We start from the raw sequence: 15,837 nt of genomic DNA on the forward strand, positions 1-15,837 counted from the left end.
CAGAGGAATGATACCTTCAACTATTGAAGAAAGTACATCTGCAGGGCTTTCAAATGTCAGGAAACCAGACACAAATTTTACCTACTACTCATTCTTTCATTCTCTTCTAACATTAAAGAGGCATGCAGTCACATCTTTGTAACTTAAATCTCCATCTCACCTAAAAAGAAACTCAAATTTCTTGGCTCAAGGAGCAAACATATTCATCCTGACACAGCAACATATGGAGTCAAAAAACCCTTGCAGAGAGTTCTCCCAAACATCTCAACCGCAAGGACAGACAAGCAAAAGAAGCGTGCTGGCATTTAGACAGCCTGGAATGATTTTTAACAGAGAATGAGAGACTCCTGTAAGAAACAATTGTATCTTCCACATCCTAAATTGTCCCACCACCATGCCATAACCCGCACATTTTTTTACAATGTAAACAGAAAAAAAGAAAGGCCATTCCTTGTCTTCAAGATGAACTATCTTGAACCAAAGCAGAACTCATGTCAGAGAACTCAAACACTCTTTATATGGTCCAAGCAAAACTCTCCTGCCTGAGAGGGAGAAAAGTCATTATTGCCCTCTCTCACAACATCACCTTGAAACATTATTTTCTTTTTTATTTACTAACACATAACTTCATTAAATATGAAGAAAAACATGGCAGCCGATTCCCAGTTGCAGTGAATTGACATCTTTTCATTAGAGCCACTGGATTTCCTGTTTCATTGAAAGGAGAACATGAACACTCCCGGAAATCCAAATTTATGAAAATAATTTCAACTTACACGTTGTTGCAGGTGTTGGGAGGAAAGGGTTAAACCCACAAGATTTGTTAAGGAGGAAATAATTTCACTCAAAGTGACCTTGCAGCTGGGAACACGAAAAATTTTGCTGTGGGGAAACGCCAGTTATTATGTCTACTGCTGTTCATCCTCTGCCTGTTTTGAGAAGCAGAATTCCTGTGTGGAGACATCACACTGTCACAGACATGGTTGAGCCTTCTGCTGGAGAAGGAGTGACCATAGAAGCACAGCCTTGTGATAGACTGCTCCTGCAGGAAACCTTGGATATACCGGGGCCAGCAGCAGCTCCACCCCTCCCCTGCCGCGCGCTAGGATGAACTGAGCCTAATGGAGCCTGTATCCCTGTGTGTCCCTTTTCACTGGGATAAACTGAGCCTAATGGAGCTGTGTGTCTGTGTGTCTCAGCTGCCCAGTGCTGTTAGCCAGGTGATGAAATAAATCCACTCTGCATTTCAGCTGAGGCTTTGTGGTTGCCCTGGTTACCGGCATGTATCGATTCACACAGTAGGTCCCGCATCACTCAGCATGTGTCACAGGCTCCTGGCACAAGCTGAGGAACAAGCTGGAAAACAGTTACCTATTTCCCTTGCCGTATCTTGTACTCTTCAAGAAATTTATTCCCCCTCTTTGGTGAGAAAACAGAAGACTAAGTAATTTCAAGGTACACCATTGCTTGTTCACAGGTTCATACTAAAATTGCCAGCTCTGTCAATAATGTCTACATTCATCTAGAAATACCAAGGCATGCTACCAAATAAACGTGTAAAAGTGGTTTTGGAAGGGAAAAATGTTCTTTCCTCATTATTATAATCCAGAGGTCAGCCTTGCTGCTATCCTTAACTTGAACAGCACCATGGGATTTAAAGCCTCAGAGAGGCTTTATGAGGCCTACGATCCTGTAGGCCATAAATTGCCTTTATCTTCTACAACCTTCACCATGTCACCCAAACTTACGGATTCTCTCCCAGCATTTAATGCTGTTCTTGGCTGTATCTTGCCTCCATCTTGGAGAAAGAATCAGAATATATACCACAGTACTCGCTTCTTACTGGAAAGGGCCTTGGACAGGTGGGCAAGGAGGAAACCACAACATACTCCAACATATGGACCTTTGGGAGACCAGGGCTGGTAGTACTTTATGCAATCCATTGAATTCAGAGTTTCAATTTCATCGGGAAGAAAAACAGGAAGCTAACTCAGACTGGAGACTCTTGGTGTGAAACAAAGGCAAGTCCTTACAAAAGAATTCCTGCAGAAATAACCTACAAGCTCCTCTGGGCAGAGATCTCCATTTTCCTTTACTTTTAAAAGATAATAGGTAAAACATGTACAGAAAGAAACTCAGGCAGGAAAAGGCCTGTGCTCCTCACCACATAATATACTATTTTTTCTAGCAATGCAATCTTATAACATACATGTTGGGAAATCAGCTATTCCTGGAGCAGTACCCGAATTTCCAATATGGAAATTCATGAAATCCATGACGGAAGTTGTCGGGAACAGCTGAACAGTTCCTGATAATTGTGACATTTTCCACAGGGAAGATAAGTCTGCTAATTTGTACTGGCATAAAGAGTACATAAGAAGCACCAAGAAGAATAAAAAGAAACTAATTACCTCCCTGATACTCGAGAGTTCTTTACTTCATCTATACATAACCTAACATTTAAGCCATCAGCTTTTCAAGCAGACATTTGGAGTTGGAAATTCGTGTAATCTGGGATCTTTCTCCAACTCAAGCTTGCTGATTTGATTTTTAAACATTTTTTCTTCCTATCTAAACACATCTCATTTAGAGAAACAGAGTAGTAGCACTTTTTAGCTCTTACACACAGATAGTTATGTTAGAGCAGTGGGAATGCTCTGAACATGGGGACTAAAATGTGATGGACAGAAAGCCCTCAAGGATCCTGTGACTCTGCAGATCTGGTCTTGAATAGAAAGACACTTGCAGAATTTGGGTGAGTTCTGTCCAGAGGTGAAATTGGAGAATATTCCACATACAAGAACACAAACCAAAAAAGCTCCCTTCCTAGCTATTGCATCTGCCCTTCAAAGGCACTCAGAAACCAAAAGAACAGAGCAAAAAAGAGCCCAGAAGCATGGTAAAACATGAGGTAGTACCTTTGGGAGGCTTTGATTTTAAAATTAATAAACCTTTACTGCAAAACGAAAAAGTACAGGACTTTAACTACCTGATCACAGCAGATATTTCCAAGTCTCAGAATCTTCTTTTTTTTTCTTTCAAAAGTTATTGGTTTTTCAATTGAAGAAGATATTTTGCAATTTGTCAAGATTAAATATCATCGTACCTGTTTAAATCTTCACAAATTCAGATAGCAATCCTATCTGCACTGATTGGTGATCTGATTATTACTGATAATCCTCCTCCTCAGAAGCACTCAGGAATCAAAACCACATGCCCCGAGCTACAATCTGTCATCTCTCATAAAAATAAAAATGACCATGTTTAGAGAGATCTTAAGGGAGAAAAAGCACTGCATGTTCCACCGTTCTGGAAATATGTGACAGGCAGAAAATTATGATGCCTTAACCTGTGGCTAAAGCTGATTTACAACCAGTGGAGCTTCAATTTAATTCCAAATGAATTGGAAATACTTGACACACACAGAGGAAAAAAAAACAAAACCTCACAACAGAAGAACTTCCTTAGAGTTTCAGTGCTGTCTCTTCACTGTTCTTGCCACAGAGACAGCTTGAATTTTGGCCTGTAAAACACATAGATGGTTCCTGTGCTGCTCAGTGGTCTCAAGGTAGAAACAGGTCAGCTTCAGAGACAGTGTTAAGAGGGGGCCAGGAACTGGCTTGGTTCTTTTTTGTTTTACTGTGCTCTTAGCTGTTTAATTTTCTTCTGCTTCTCCAAGCTTAAACAAGTTGGCCTTATGTGACAGGCGACTATATTTAAACAGGATGTTTTCTTTCTTGCATTTTCTTCACAAATAAGGCCTCAAATTGCCTGTGACAAAGGAAGGTCAAGAAATGCACAGCCATAAAGCTTTTTGGAATTTCCCATTTTAAAAGGTATATGTCATGTTACACTTTCTTAGAAAACTGGAAGAATACTTACTGTCAATCCTTGTTCTCCTGGTTTTCCTGGCTCACCCTTCAAATAAAAAAAAAGGAGTGAATAATTTCAGCAACATATCTTGAATCCCATTTTCTATCTGGGAATAAAGTATCTCAAAAATTTCATTCTTAAACAGGTATGGCAGCTAACTGCACATTAAACGTATTATTTTTTGCTTTTTAACCTGGTAGTCCAAATCACAGATATCTTGAGAAGTATTGTTTCACAATCATGTAATGGTACAGCTCTCAAGGCAAAAGTATTGGTGTTCTGACTCTGTCCCTTGGTTCCAAAACTTAATATTCCATTCCACTGTGCTAAAGGACACAGAGAAAGGTTATTTTCACATACGGGCTGTGTCCCACCGTTTATATATTCCAAGATTACTGGTCTCTGTCATCACCTGAGTCAGCAGCCATAACTTACTGTTGTCAATTACCATGTTCCATAAAACCATGAATATTGATATTTTGAAGCCATGAAATAATTACTTAGCTGTTAAATACTTGAACTGGCTTTCAAAATGGTAACCCATTATTTCTCCAGTGTATTCTCTTACTGTGGACTCAACTCTACATACAGCCAGAATCTATCTTCTCCCCTTTCTTCCCATCTGAACAGATACATCTGTCTGTAGAGACAGTAAAACCTATCAGTCATGCAACACAGGCTAAAAATACCCATCCAAAATAACCAGAGCTCCACTTTATTGGTCTGGTTTATATATCACTCCCTTGAAAACCCAACTGAGCACAGGGCAGTCCATGCACTGTTGTATCAGCACAGCTGCAGGGTCATCTTTAGCAGCTTTGTCCTAAAAGAAAGCCTGTCACAAAACTGATGAGAGCTGCTCTGATGTTGTTGTTCTTGGCAACTGAAAAGGATCAGAGAACTGCTTCTCTGGGTACGCGTGCATTGCACTCAGAAGCAAACACGCAGCATCTGCAAACACACCAAGGCCAGCTCGGAGAAAGAAGCCATGGAGGCACACGTTTCTGGCCAGTCACTGCCCCAAAACACCATCTTATAGCTCTGGCAGTTGTAAACTTTCTTGCTTGAGAAGGACAGGCTGGAAGAGAAGCCTTGCTTTATCTACCCCTGCAAAAGAGACGATGTCTGTCTAATGGTCATCGGTCACTCGAAGGACATCCTCCTATAGCTGTGTCATGCTGCCACACCCCAGCTCATAGCACAGTGCAGCTGCTGTTTTCAGCTCAATAGCTCAAAGTTCCACACAAGTCTTTACCTCAGAGATAAAGCCGTCCTTCCCTCTCAGCTACATTTTCCCTTCACAGCTCTCCTATTTGACTGTGTATCACACAGCCACGGAGGAAAAAGCCTTCTGAGGATCAGGAACATTAACCTGAGGGTACAGAACAGTAGCAAGGGGTAGCAAACCGGATGGTTTCTACCTGAGTGCTTGTTTGTATCTGATTCTAAAGCAGTATTATGAATTGATTTTCCATAATGTTATAGTGCTTAAGATAGCCACAACTTAAAAACTCTAAGAAGAAACTCTCTCTTGCCATCTAAAGTCAAAATCACTACAGAACTATTATAAAATGGAATTATCTCACTGCATAAAACACATGACTTTCCTGTCATGAGAAACACTAATGATCTCTTTGCTAAAAAGCACAAAGCAACACGCAGCCACACCGTAATCAGCAAGGCCAGCTGATTCTGCCAGCCCCATCTATGTGAATTATTGAAACACTATCACTGCAGTCAGAAATGGATTCTGATTTCAGTCTTGCCCTTACTAGATCAAATCAGCACCAATTCTGCTAACCACAGTCCAATTAACCACAATAAAAGAACACAAGGGAGACCCAGAAGAGGCCCAGAGCCTGACGTGCCACAGAACTAACAAGAAATGAGAAGGCTGCCAAAGTAAAGCATCATGAGAGCTACAGACTTTCAATGCCATTCCATAACCTTGATCTAGAGCTTATGAGGTCAGGAGTGGTAAAACAACCAAGCCAAAACAACAACAGTAGCAGCAGCCCTACACTCCTAGAGGTCTCAACCGGCCAGCTTTTCTGGATTTTCACATGAAATTTTAGCAGCATCTTACTAATATCATGCTATATTTCATTTAGACAGTTAATACCTGAATAGGGTTAGATAGAACAGGAGTGTGGATATTTTCTTTCTTGGTTTTAGCTAAAAAGGCTCTGCAGGAAAAAATTATGCCATCCTGGCCTCATGTAACAAGCAATGCTTTTTCTTCAGGAAACCTGTTTCTGCTTCCAGTGCTGGTCCTCATGCGTCTTCTTGGCCACAATCTTCACTTTTCATGGATGTGAATGTGTATGCATGTGTGTGTGCATCTGTATGTGTGCCATTTCACTTTTTATGGCTCTCTCCTCTCTGTGATTCCATTTCCACACTGATAACACAGTGGCATTCATGGTAAAAAGAGAGATACTTCTTTCAAAGGAATAAAAATTAAGGAGGTCACAAAATACAAAACAAATCAAACAAAAGACTTTTCTAAAAAGTCTTGTGTTTAGACATCTGTTTAAAAAGGGTGGGATTCAGCCTGTGCCTAAAACAAACAATACACAATATACTGGATTCTGCTGCTTGTCCTAATGAAGTACAGGGTCTAAGCCAAAGAAAATGGCACTGTTCTTCTTGTTTAAAGACGGCAGAATCTAACTTCAAATTTCATTATACCTTGGGCAGCTTTAGCAGTTTATTACTTTATTTCATGACTTTTGAAGTTAAACCATTAAGAAGTGAGAATTCAAGCACATCCATGCTACGAGGCCTCAAATCCACCTTTTTCTTGAGGTTTGAATAGAAACATTTATTACTCGTGGAAAGGGGCAGACTCTTCTCGCACAGCTATTAAACATCAGTGAGTGACTGAGAAACCTTAGAAAGTGTAGTGAAACCGCCAGTGGTGGGAAGCAAGGAATCTTGGTGTTACTTCTGGCCCTGCTATACACTTGTTCTGTGAGTGTGGGACTTCAGGTACACCTTGAAACCTGCCTGGGGTTCTGCTTGTCTTACTTGCCAGTCTTACCTCAGAAAATGTCTTTGACACCACGCTGGCATACACATGAGAGAAATGTGCACACCAAAGCAGCAACAGAGTGACTCACCGTTAGGCCAGGCATCCCACGAGGACCATCTTTGCCAGTGTCTCCTGGGGGACCTCTGGGTCCTGGTGGCCCTGGAGGTCCAGGGGGTCCAGCTTGTCCTTGGTCCCCCTAAACCAATAAAAAACTCATCACAAATTTGCTTGAGAGGCACAAGCCACATAAAAACACATCAATTCACCCATAAAGAGTGAAAGACAGGCTGGAAGAAGCTGCCACGAACTGGACAGTGGCTTCTTCACTGCTTATGGCAGAAACAGCACTTCGCCTTGAAGACCAACAGTTTTTACCTGTCTGGTGCAATCAGCCATAGAGAAACAGGTTTAGATTCTGAACTGCTTGTTTTACACAGCACATATGCCAAAATCAGGGATGGTCTTGAAATATTTCACTCATCTAGTTCTCCAGAGCAAGTGACTGTTTTTGATAAGCATCTGTTTGCTTCACGATTTGCATAATCATAACAAAGCTGAGGCGAAAAAGAAAAGTCGTATCTGAGAATACAAAGATTTGCACAGCAATTTTCCGAGCCCATGAATGATACATGGATAGATTTCAAAACTGAGCATGGAAAATTAACTGTTTCTCCATGAAGCTGTACATAATTTTCCATCTGTTTTGGGAGGCTGTTTTATAGTGACAATTAGCTAACTCTCTTAATTTTTACCTATTAATTTGTAAAAGTCAATTTTCAAGAGAGTTGTCAAAACATATTACCTTCCCCTCTAAAAAAGAAAAGACACCCCAATTTGGTGCTTTAGCTATTTCCAGCACATCACTGCAAACCGCTGGAAAAAGCTACTGGGATCTCAAACGTGGATCATTTAGCAAAGCCACCCATAGTCTTTTAACTGTTAATACCATTAATCGTTGCTTTATTTCAAAGCATTTTCAAGTGAACAACCTGCCATAAGAAGGCATCTGACAAAAAGGTACAGCAAAGAGTAAACTGGACGTAAAGAAGAACCAGACTCCAGTGAGATGAAGCACTACCTTAATGAGGCGGCGTTTAATGAGCTGCTGATCAGCAGAGAGAAACCCATGATTGATTTTAGGAAACACCATCTGATCAGGCAGGTGAGGTCAAAGGTTGAAGATCAGAGATGAGAGAATTGAAGAATAGACATCAGAAGGCCCGAGAAAGAAATAAAGACATATTCATTAGACTTGTAATAGCTAATATAATACGAACTGGTGCCTCTGCTTGAAAGAAACTCTGCATTTTCTTTTGGAAAAAGATTACCTGTATTGTACAGGACATACTGCTCTGATTTAAATCATATACAATGACTTAAATGTGTAACTGTTTTCTACCCAGCTTTTGCATGAGAATTCTGCATGTGTATTAATTTTTTCACTACCCGGGCTCAGAAAATCAGTATTTTTGTATGTTGTTCTTTCAGCAAAGTTTCTAGAGACAAAGCACCAGTTCAACTTTCAGTCAGATTTTCTAACCAGCATAGTGTGCCATGAAGAATGGTGTTATTTTTATAAGGTCTGAAGTTCCAGCTTGATCAGATTGCTTCCTGCTAAATTTGCAAATCCACTTTGAAAAAATCTGGATGTGCAGATGAAACCTCTGATATCTAACGCAAATACCTGATTCTACATGTAACCAGTATAGAGTTCACTAACATTTTTCACACTCATGTATGCCTCAAGGGAAGCACAACAACAGATAAAACTCATCTGAAAATAAAATACTGACCAAGACCATGGGGAATGTAGGCATTTCCAGGGGTACACAGTTATTGATTTGATCCCATGCTCTGCATCGAGAGTACTTAGATCAATGCAAAGGCAGTGAGGGTTGGCTTGGGTCCACAAAAATAATTCACTAGTATTCCATGTTAAAAACAATTTTTCATGTGCACTTTTATGCTGATACAGAGAGACCTGACTGAACAGGTACATGTCAGCCACAAACCTTGACGGTGAGGATCTGATTACTGTGCAGAGCAGCAACTGTGGGGAAGCCTGGCAGACCCTAGGGACACAGCATAACATGGTACGAGAACAGCACGACACAAACATCGCAGAGACAATTTACAAACAAACAAACAAACAGAACAAACACTACGTTTAGTACACCCCACACTGCCGACGGACAGGAAACAGCCTCTGTCATATGGGAAACAGAGTTAGGGCTGCACTGCACTGCAGATGCAAGTTGATATTTCACAAAGAGAATATCAAGAGACTTTAGAAGGAGCAATCCCATGAAGGTGTCTTTCCTTAAAATTACAATAAATTGTTATGATCATCTGAAAATTGTTAGGACTATTAGCCAACAGATGATTGAGCCATTTTCCATTGAAATGCACTACAGCACTTCAGGAGATCTATGTAGAAAGCCTTGACTCTGGACTGCTGCAGAAGCTGACAGTAATGACAGCATTCTCTGAAGTGCTTTGCATAATTAATGTCCTGCTCCTCACATTCTGTTTAACATATGACATTCAGCACAGAAACTGGTAGCACATATACAACTATAAACACTGAACATAAATCTACTGCTAGATCTTGGGTAGTCCATAATGGCCATGGTCAAAGTTTTCAAGACATACATAGCAGTATTTTCACATCTATTTTTATCCCTCAATTGCTGTATGCCACATATGGTTTCTCATATTCTACTCTACCAGGATGTGCAGAACTTGTATTGTACTGGCACAAAAGGGAAGAGTGCGGTGATTGTGGCCTGCTGTCACAATATAAAATGGTAAATTTTGCTCTCGGTTCAACACCTTTCTTGAGCTGCCTTCTAGGGTGTGAATTAAACCCTCTGATAAAACTGAAACCTTACGCAGTTGAGCAGTGAATTCCTAAAGAGGAGGAAATCCCTAAGTTCTCTCCTTGCCTTCAGCACACAACATTGTCAGAAGCAGAGGCTTGTTCAATGGCAAGGAGACATTAGGCTAAGGAACATTAAATAAAATGCAGCCAGGGAGCTCTAAGCCCCCTGTATGCCCACAGACCACCTTTATGAGGTAGAGTTGGTAGCACAGCCCCTCTGGGGGCTTCTTCTGGAGCAAACAGCTGCACCATGCCAGCTTAGCATCTCCCAAATGGAAGTCCATGCCCAGCTCTTTCTGCCAGGCAAGGGCCCTTCTGAGGGGTCCTGCGTGAAGGCGCTGCTGGTGCAGCCCATCTTGCCGTAGCACATGAGCTCTGTGCAGCCCAGCTCGCCTGGTGGGGAGCACCAACAGGCCAGGGCAGCCTGCCAGGCCTCTCAGCTGCAGCAGATTCTTTTAATGTGGCAAATACTTTCTCTGTTCACCACACCAGAAAGCCTGTGGATCACAAAGACTGCACCAGTCTTTACAGAAAAGGCAGAGTAACTTTTTGATGCATAAATGCTCTCCACTAGCATCTTGAAGTTACATTTAGCATCTTGATTTCTGCTACACATCCATGAGATGAAGCTGAGACCTTGTAAGCTGATCTCATAAAGCCAGTGGCTAAATGCAGCTTTCCCACTTCATTGAGATGAACTCCAGTGTGGCTAACTGCATTGCTCAGTGACCTGAAATCTCCTCTTCAGAAACAAATAAACAGAAAACAAAACCAAAAAAAGGCTAAAACTCACAACATATAGAGGGACTCACTCCTGAGACACTGATAAGACTGGAATGATACATCATTTAGGAAACAGATGTATCAAGTTTGCATTTATCTTATTACAGAATATAACTTTAAAAAGTTATTAAATAGTAATGTGTCAGAATCTTTACATCTGTGACTCATTAGCCCTGCCGTGCACATGATCCATTTCTCCTCTAAATAAAACTACAACACCCATGTAATGGAAATGAGCACAAAAAAGAAACCTACATAAGAAGTAAAATCTGAATAGCAAGCAATAAATAACATTAATGGAAAAAATGGATAAACAGAAAAATTTTAAACAACTTCACTTTTACTCATTAGCCTGTAGAATTACAATAATTTTCAGTTACTTCTAAATTACCATATTTGCAATTTGATGTTTTAAACTCATATTAATTTTTATTTATTTTATCTTCAACATGAAGGAGAACTGAGAATTAATTAAGAAAGGCACTTATTCAGAAAATACAGTGGTTTGTCATGAAAGATTTTCTTCTTCCTTGAGAAAAAATGAAAGACTTTGGAAAGATTTGCGTAGCTGTACCATTTACATTCAGCACTTCACAGTCCAGCCCCAGCATCCCCAAAGCTTCCCAACACCACATAGCCAAGTTCAAGATTAGCTATCAGTACCGCAGTTTTCTGCATACATAAAGAACACATTCTTCCATCTGCAGCTTAATTATTCTTCCAGCTTGTTCCCAAGTAGGACAAAGCCTTCCTTCCTTTGCCCAAAGTGGTCATAATCTTAGACCTGACAGTCAGATGCATGCAATGCCAGTTTGGACCTGGATCATCTCCCCATGAGTTACACGCATCTTTGGAGAGAGCCAGAAACATGGGAACACTAAATGGAACCCAGCAGAGTCACTACAATAGGTCCATAGTTTTTGCATGTGTGGCAGGCTTTAGAAGGCATTGCACCCTCTGGCATCCACGAAAGATAATGTTGGCACACAACGAGCTTCTAAGAAGGCATAAAAAGAGCTATCCTTCCCACAAAATGAGTTCTCTTCCTTTCCAGTCACTCTGCTATAAATATAGCCACGAATATCCCCTGGATCTGTTTTCTTTTTCCCTATCAAAAGCTGTTCTGAATGACAGATTCAAAGTTACTCAATTTTCTCTTTATTTGGTTTGATTCTTGAACTGCACATAGGAAGGGTTCTTGTTCTACACCCTGGGAGGCCCTAACAGAATACAAAACACTACAGTCATCAACAGCGACCACTGGTCTACTAAATTCCTCTGCTGACAGCTACTCAAGCTCACCCTGAAATGTTAGCTGGCTACAACTGCTAAATTAGCACAGTTGCTGCGTGCCTCACTGCCATTTTTGCCCAAATGCCAAGCAAAACACGATGCCTGATGGAGGCCAACAGCCATGGGACAACATTACCCACCTGAAGTTTAGGTAAAGCAAACCTGGCCCACACAATGGCTACTGAGAAAACCAAGGGATGCCGGTATCATTCCCCCTGTCTCATTTCTTTACTTGGATGAAATAGCTCTCCTGCTACATTCATCACAGCCTTGAAGGATGTAAATCCCTCTAGCTGTCCTAGATTTTTCACAGCACTCTCAGCTTTGTCCATTGATCCACATGAGGTCAATATTATAAGGTCAACATTACCTTGTCAGAGGCAAGTCTGATAACGTTAAGCACCAGTGTCACTGGTTTTACACTGTGCTGCATACACTCCAGTTTGACTACTGCATTTGCATTTTCTCAGTATAGTAAATATCACAGTCCTCTCTAGGATTTGCCTTCTGACCTGCCAATAAACCCAAGCTGCACAAGCTCGCATGTTCCTGTGAAGACATGGTAAATGAGACAGGAATTACCACCTGCTGTTCTCTTGCACTTCCTAAGGTTACGGCCAGCTGCTGCTATTTCACATCAAATCACACAGGCTTCAGGCCAGAGTGATCCTGACACTCTTTATGGCTGCTCTGCCTCTCTCCAACACCACCTCCAGTTCTAATTAATCCCTCAGACGGAGTGCCAGTCCTGTGGCTAATTATTGTACCTGTCCTGGGGAATACAGTGTTTGGTATCACCCTGTACAGTGCCACGGACTCTCAGCAGGAGCTGTCTTATATAATCCCTTTTATCAAAACTGCTGTTTTCTCCAGCAGCAAATCCACTAACAAAAACAGCACATCACAACAAGACAAGAATCTAGAAATTTCATTTAGGTAAACATCCAGTGAAGAGTTCTGATTTGAATACATTATATAATGATTCAGACTTTGTAAAAAATAGTAAAAAATGCAGTGTTTAAGATCTAGCATAACAGATCACTGTAAAAGCTTTGTTTCCTATAATGACCTCTGTGAAATCTACCTGACACTGCATTGAAACTGAATAAAATTGGAAAAAGCCAACACTTCTCTACTTCTGTCCTGCTTCTAGGAATATTCTGTGAGGGAAATGTCTTTTCTACAGAGATCAGTTATGTGTTCTGATGAGTGATCACACATCTGACCTCCATAAAATATCCTTCCTGAAGACAAACCTGGTACTCTCAATGAAAGTGGTGGTAGGCATCCAGTTAACTGCAAGATGGGCTGGTCCATAACCAAGCTGGTTCTGAAAAGAAAAATCTTCTCTCCTGGCTTATGCTTATCTTCAAACTTCTTCCTGCTGCAGTTATGTGATGCAGGTCAGTGGTTCAAGCTTCTTCTCTGATTATTACAACTGGATTAACATTCTTAAGAGCTGTTTTCAATCAAATTTGTCTAATCCAAATGTTCAGTGCTGCAGCACTTCTGTGTGACAGCTGTAGTTTGAGATACAACAACTACATGATGTATTTTCAGCCATAGGACAGGGCTGTAGAAAAAGGAACAGGATGTCCAGAGACTTCCTTCCTCACCATTCCTCTGGCATTACTAAAAAGGGGCAAGATGCAAACCAACTGGTGGAGAGCAAAGACACGCACTGCCGAGCTCTTAAGCCAGGAATGACAACATCCTCATCTTGGGAGCAGGTATGTGGCACTTTCTCTGGAGTGTCACAGCTGTTCTGCATTCCCCGAGGGAACCTCAGGAGCTCAACATCAAAGGCATAACTCGGCCCTAGAGAGTCATTCACAGCCAAAAGGACACTCTTGTGAACTCTGACTCTCAAGTCTGAGTGTCCCAATGCTTAAGACAAAGTTGGCCACCAACACCATCCGAGTTCTTTCCTAACCTCTCCTAGTTACAGAGCACCAAGTCACCTTGCTCCAATTTGTTACCCTACTTTTGCCTTAATGAAAAACAGGGGAGCCACAACAGCCCAACGCCAGTGAAGTGCAGATAATTAATCCCAGGAATGGAGAAGGTAAATATCCCTGTTGCCTTCTGGTAGATAAGGAAACAAAGTCTTAGAAGCTAAATTAACTGCTCACAAACAAATTAAACTGGATGTCCAGAAGTTTTCACAATGATTCTGCTTCAGTGGAAGTTGTGTTAACAGAAGGAGTCACTAATGCTTTTTTTAATATTCTCACTGTGGCACACTAAGAGTGCAATATGAAACAGTAGCTAGATATAGCTTATAACTTGATCTATAATTTGATTTACACAAGTCGATTAACAACAGAAGAAACAACCATGAGTGTAATCATACTGGTATAAAGTATGAAATCTAAGTCTGTAACATACAATAGAAGTAACCTACAATAAAACAGAAAATACACTTTTATACATAAATAAGTATCAGCACGAGCAGAAGAAATTCATAGCATTAAACAGAATTTAAAAGATGTAAAATTTTATTTAATTAACATAAAACTTTCACTCTAATACTGTACATTTTTGCTTTGACAAGACGTGGAACGAGGATAAAAATTATCAGCATGAAGCATTTGGGAACAAATCTTTCTGAAACGTAACTGATATACCTACATTCATTACAATTAGCAATGTCAACCTGACCTCACTCCATAAAACTGAGTTTTGCTTTTGAGGAAGGCAAGAAATCAGATTAGTTAATACACTACTATTTATTTTGTGATGCAAATCTATTCCTTTCTTTAAAAAATCCAAACAACAACAACAACAACACCCCAAAACCAAAATCCCCCATATAGTACAAAATAGGATGGCTTTAAAGGGGGGTGAAAAGTTAATGGTCATGATTTAATCATCATTCAGTAACTAGTATTTTCTAATTTATGACTGAAGTACTGATTCTAAGGACATGAATACAGGTTTTCTATGCATTGTCACTAGGAGCAAGAGAAGGCTCAAAATACTTCTTATATATTTCCTGGAAATATATTAACTAATAATAATGCACATATATTAAAACAAGGCTTTTTAAAATTTTCATTTAAAAAAAAAATCTGGTCAAAATTTACTGCTTGCACACCTTTAATTTCCCTTTAATATGGCATAGTTTATAAAAGCTGTGTCTATAATAGAACAAGTGAATTAATACTTCAATTTTAAAAGAGAGTTTATGTCTCTCTATATACACACATTTGTATGTAATTATTTCAGTAAATAGATTCTTCCAGGACTACTTTATAGTAGTTATAGGTATTAGGTAATTTTGAAATCGTCTGTCAGCATAGAAGAGTACAATTTGCAAAGCAATGATTTCTCTCTACCAGGCTGCAAATAAGTAGCAAATATATTTACAAGTAAACAGGGGAAAGGGTTAACTAGAAAAGAACATTATATCTTTATCAGAACCTAACTCTTTTAACAGGACTCAAGGAATGTTTTTAATCTTCAAGTCAATAAAGGTTAACAAAAACTTCTGAGTTCCTGTTTTTTTCTAGAACTTCATCTTTTCTGCTTAAGATATTTTAGAGATATTATCAGCTCTGTACCACCTCAGCCAACTGGAAAATTTACTTCAACATATCAAAAGTAGAAAATTATTCTATGAAAATACTTATGTATGGCTTCTGGGTGGTATCTCATTTCACCTAGACCAAAACCTATTTAAAACCAGCTTCTAGCTAATGATTTCTAGCCCTGATAAACAAGAAATCTCTCATGTATCTGAACTCAAGGACAGAAGATATTTATTTTTCATTTAAAGAAGGATGAGAAAAGACTAAGAACCATAGAGTCACTAAAGTTGGAAAATACCTCCAAGATCATCAAGTCCAGCTTTCAACTGGAAACCATCCTCACCCACTAGGCTGGTCACAAAAGATCAGCTTGGCCAGGTAGGATCTGCTTTTCCTGAATCCCCGCTGGCTGAGCCCAATCCCCCTGTTGTGCACTACATGCT

At 40.1% G+C, this 15,837-nt stretch overlaps 1 protein-coding gene across 1 annotated transcript in view; it reads right to left on the bottom strand.

The window, feature by feature from the left end:
- Positions 1–15,837, bottom strand: part of COL25A1 (collagen type XXV alpha 1 chain) — a 299,790-nt gene that overhangs the window by 84,234 nt on the left and 199,719 nt on the right. The window contains exons 10-12 of the mRNA XM_058420779.1: positions 7,986–8,057; positions 6,996–7,103; positions 3,883–3,918 (exon numbers count right to left, since the gene is read on the bottom strand). Of these exons, the coding sequence (XP_058276762.1) occupies positions 3,883–3,918; positions 6,996–7,103; positions 7,986–8,057 (216 nt within the window). The remainder of the gene's footprint in view (positions 1–3,882; positions 3,919–6,995; positions 7,104–7,985; positions 8,058–15,837) is intronic.

The sequence above is a fragment of the Hirundo rustica genome, chromosome 5 (assembly GCF_015227805.2).
Source record: "Hirundo rustica isolate bHirRus1 chromosome 5, bHirRus1.pri.v3, whole genome shotgun sequence".
Classification (NCBI taxonomy): domain Eukaryota; kingdom Metazoa; phylum Chordata; class Aves; order Passeriformes; family Hirundinidae; genus Hirundo; species Hirundo rustica.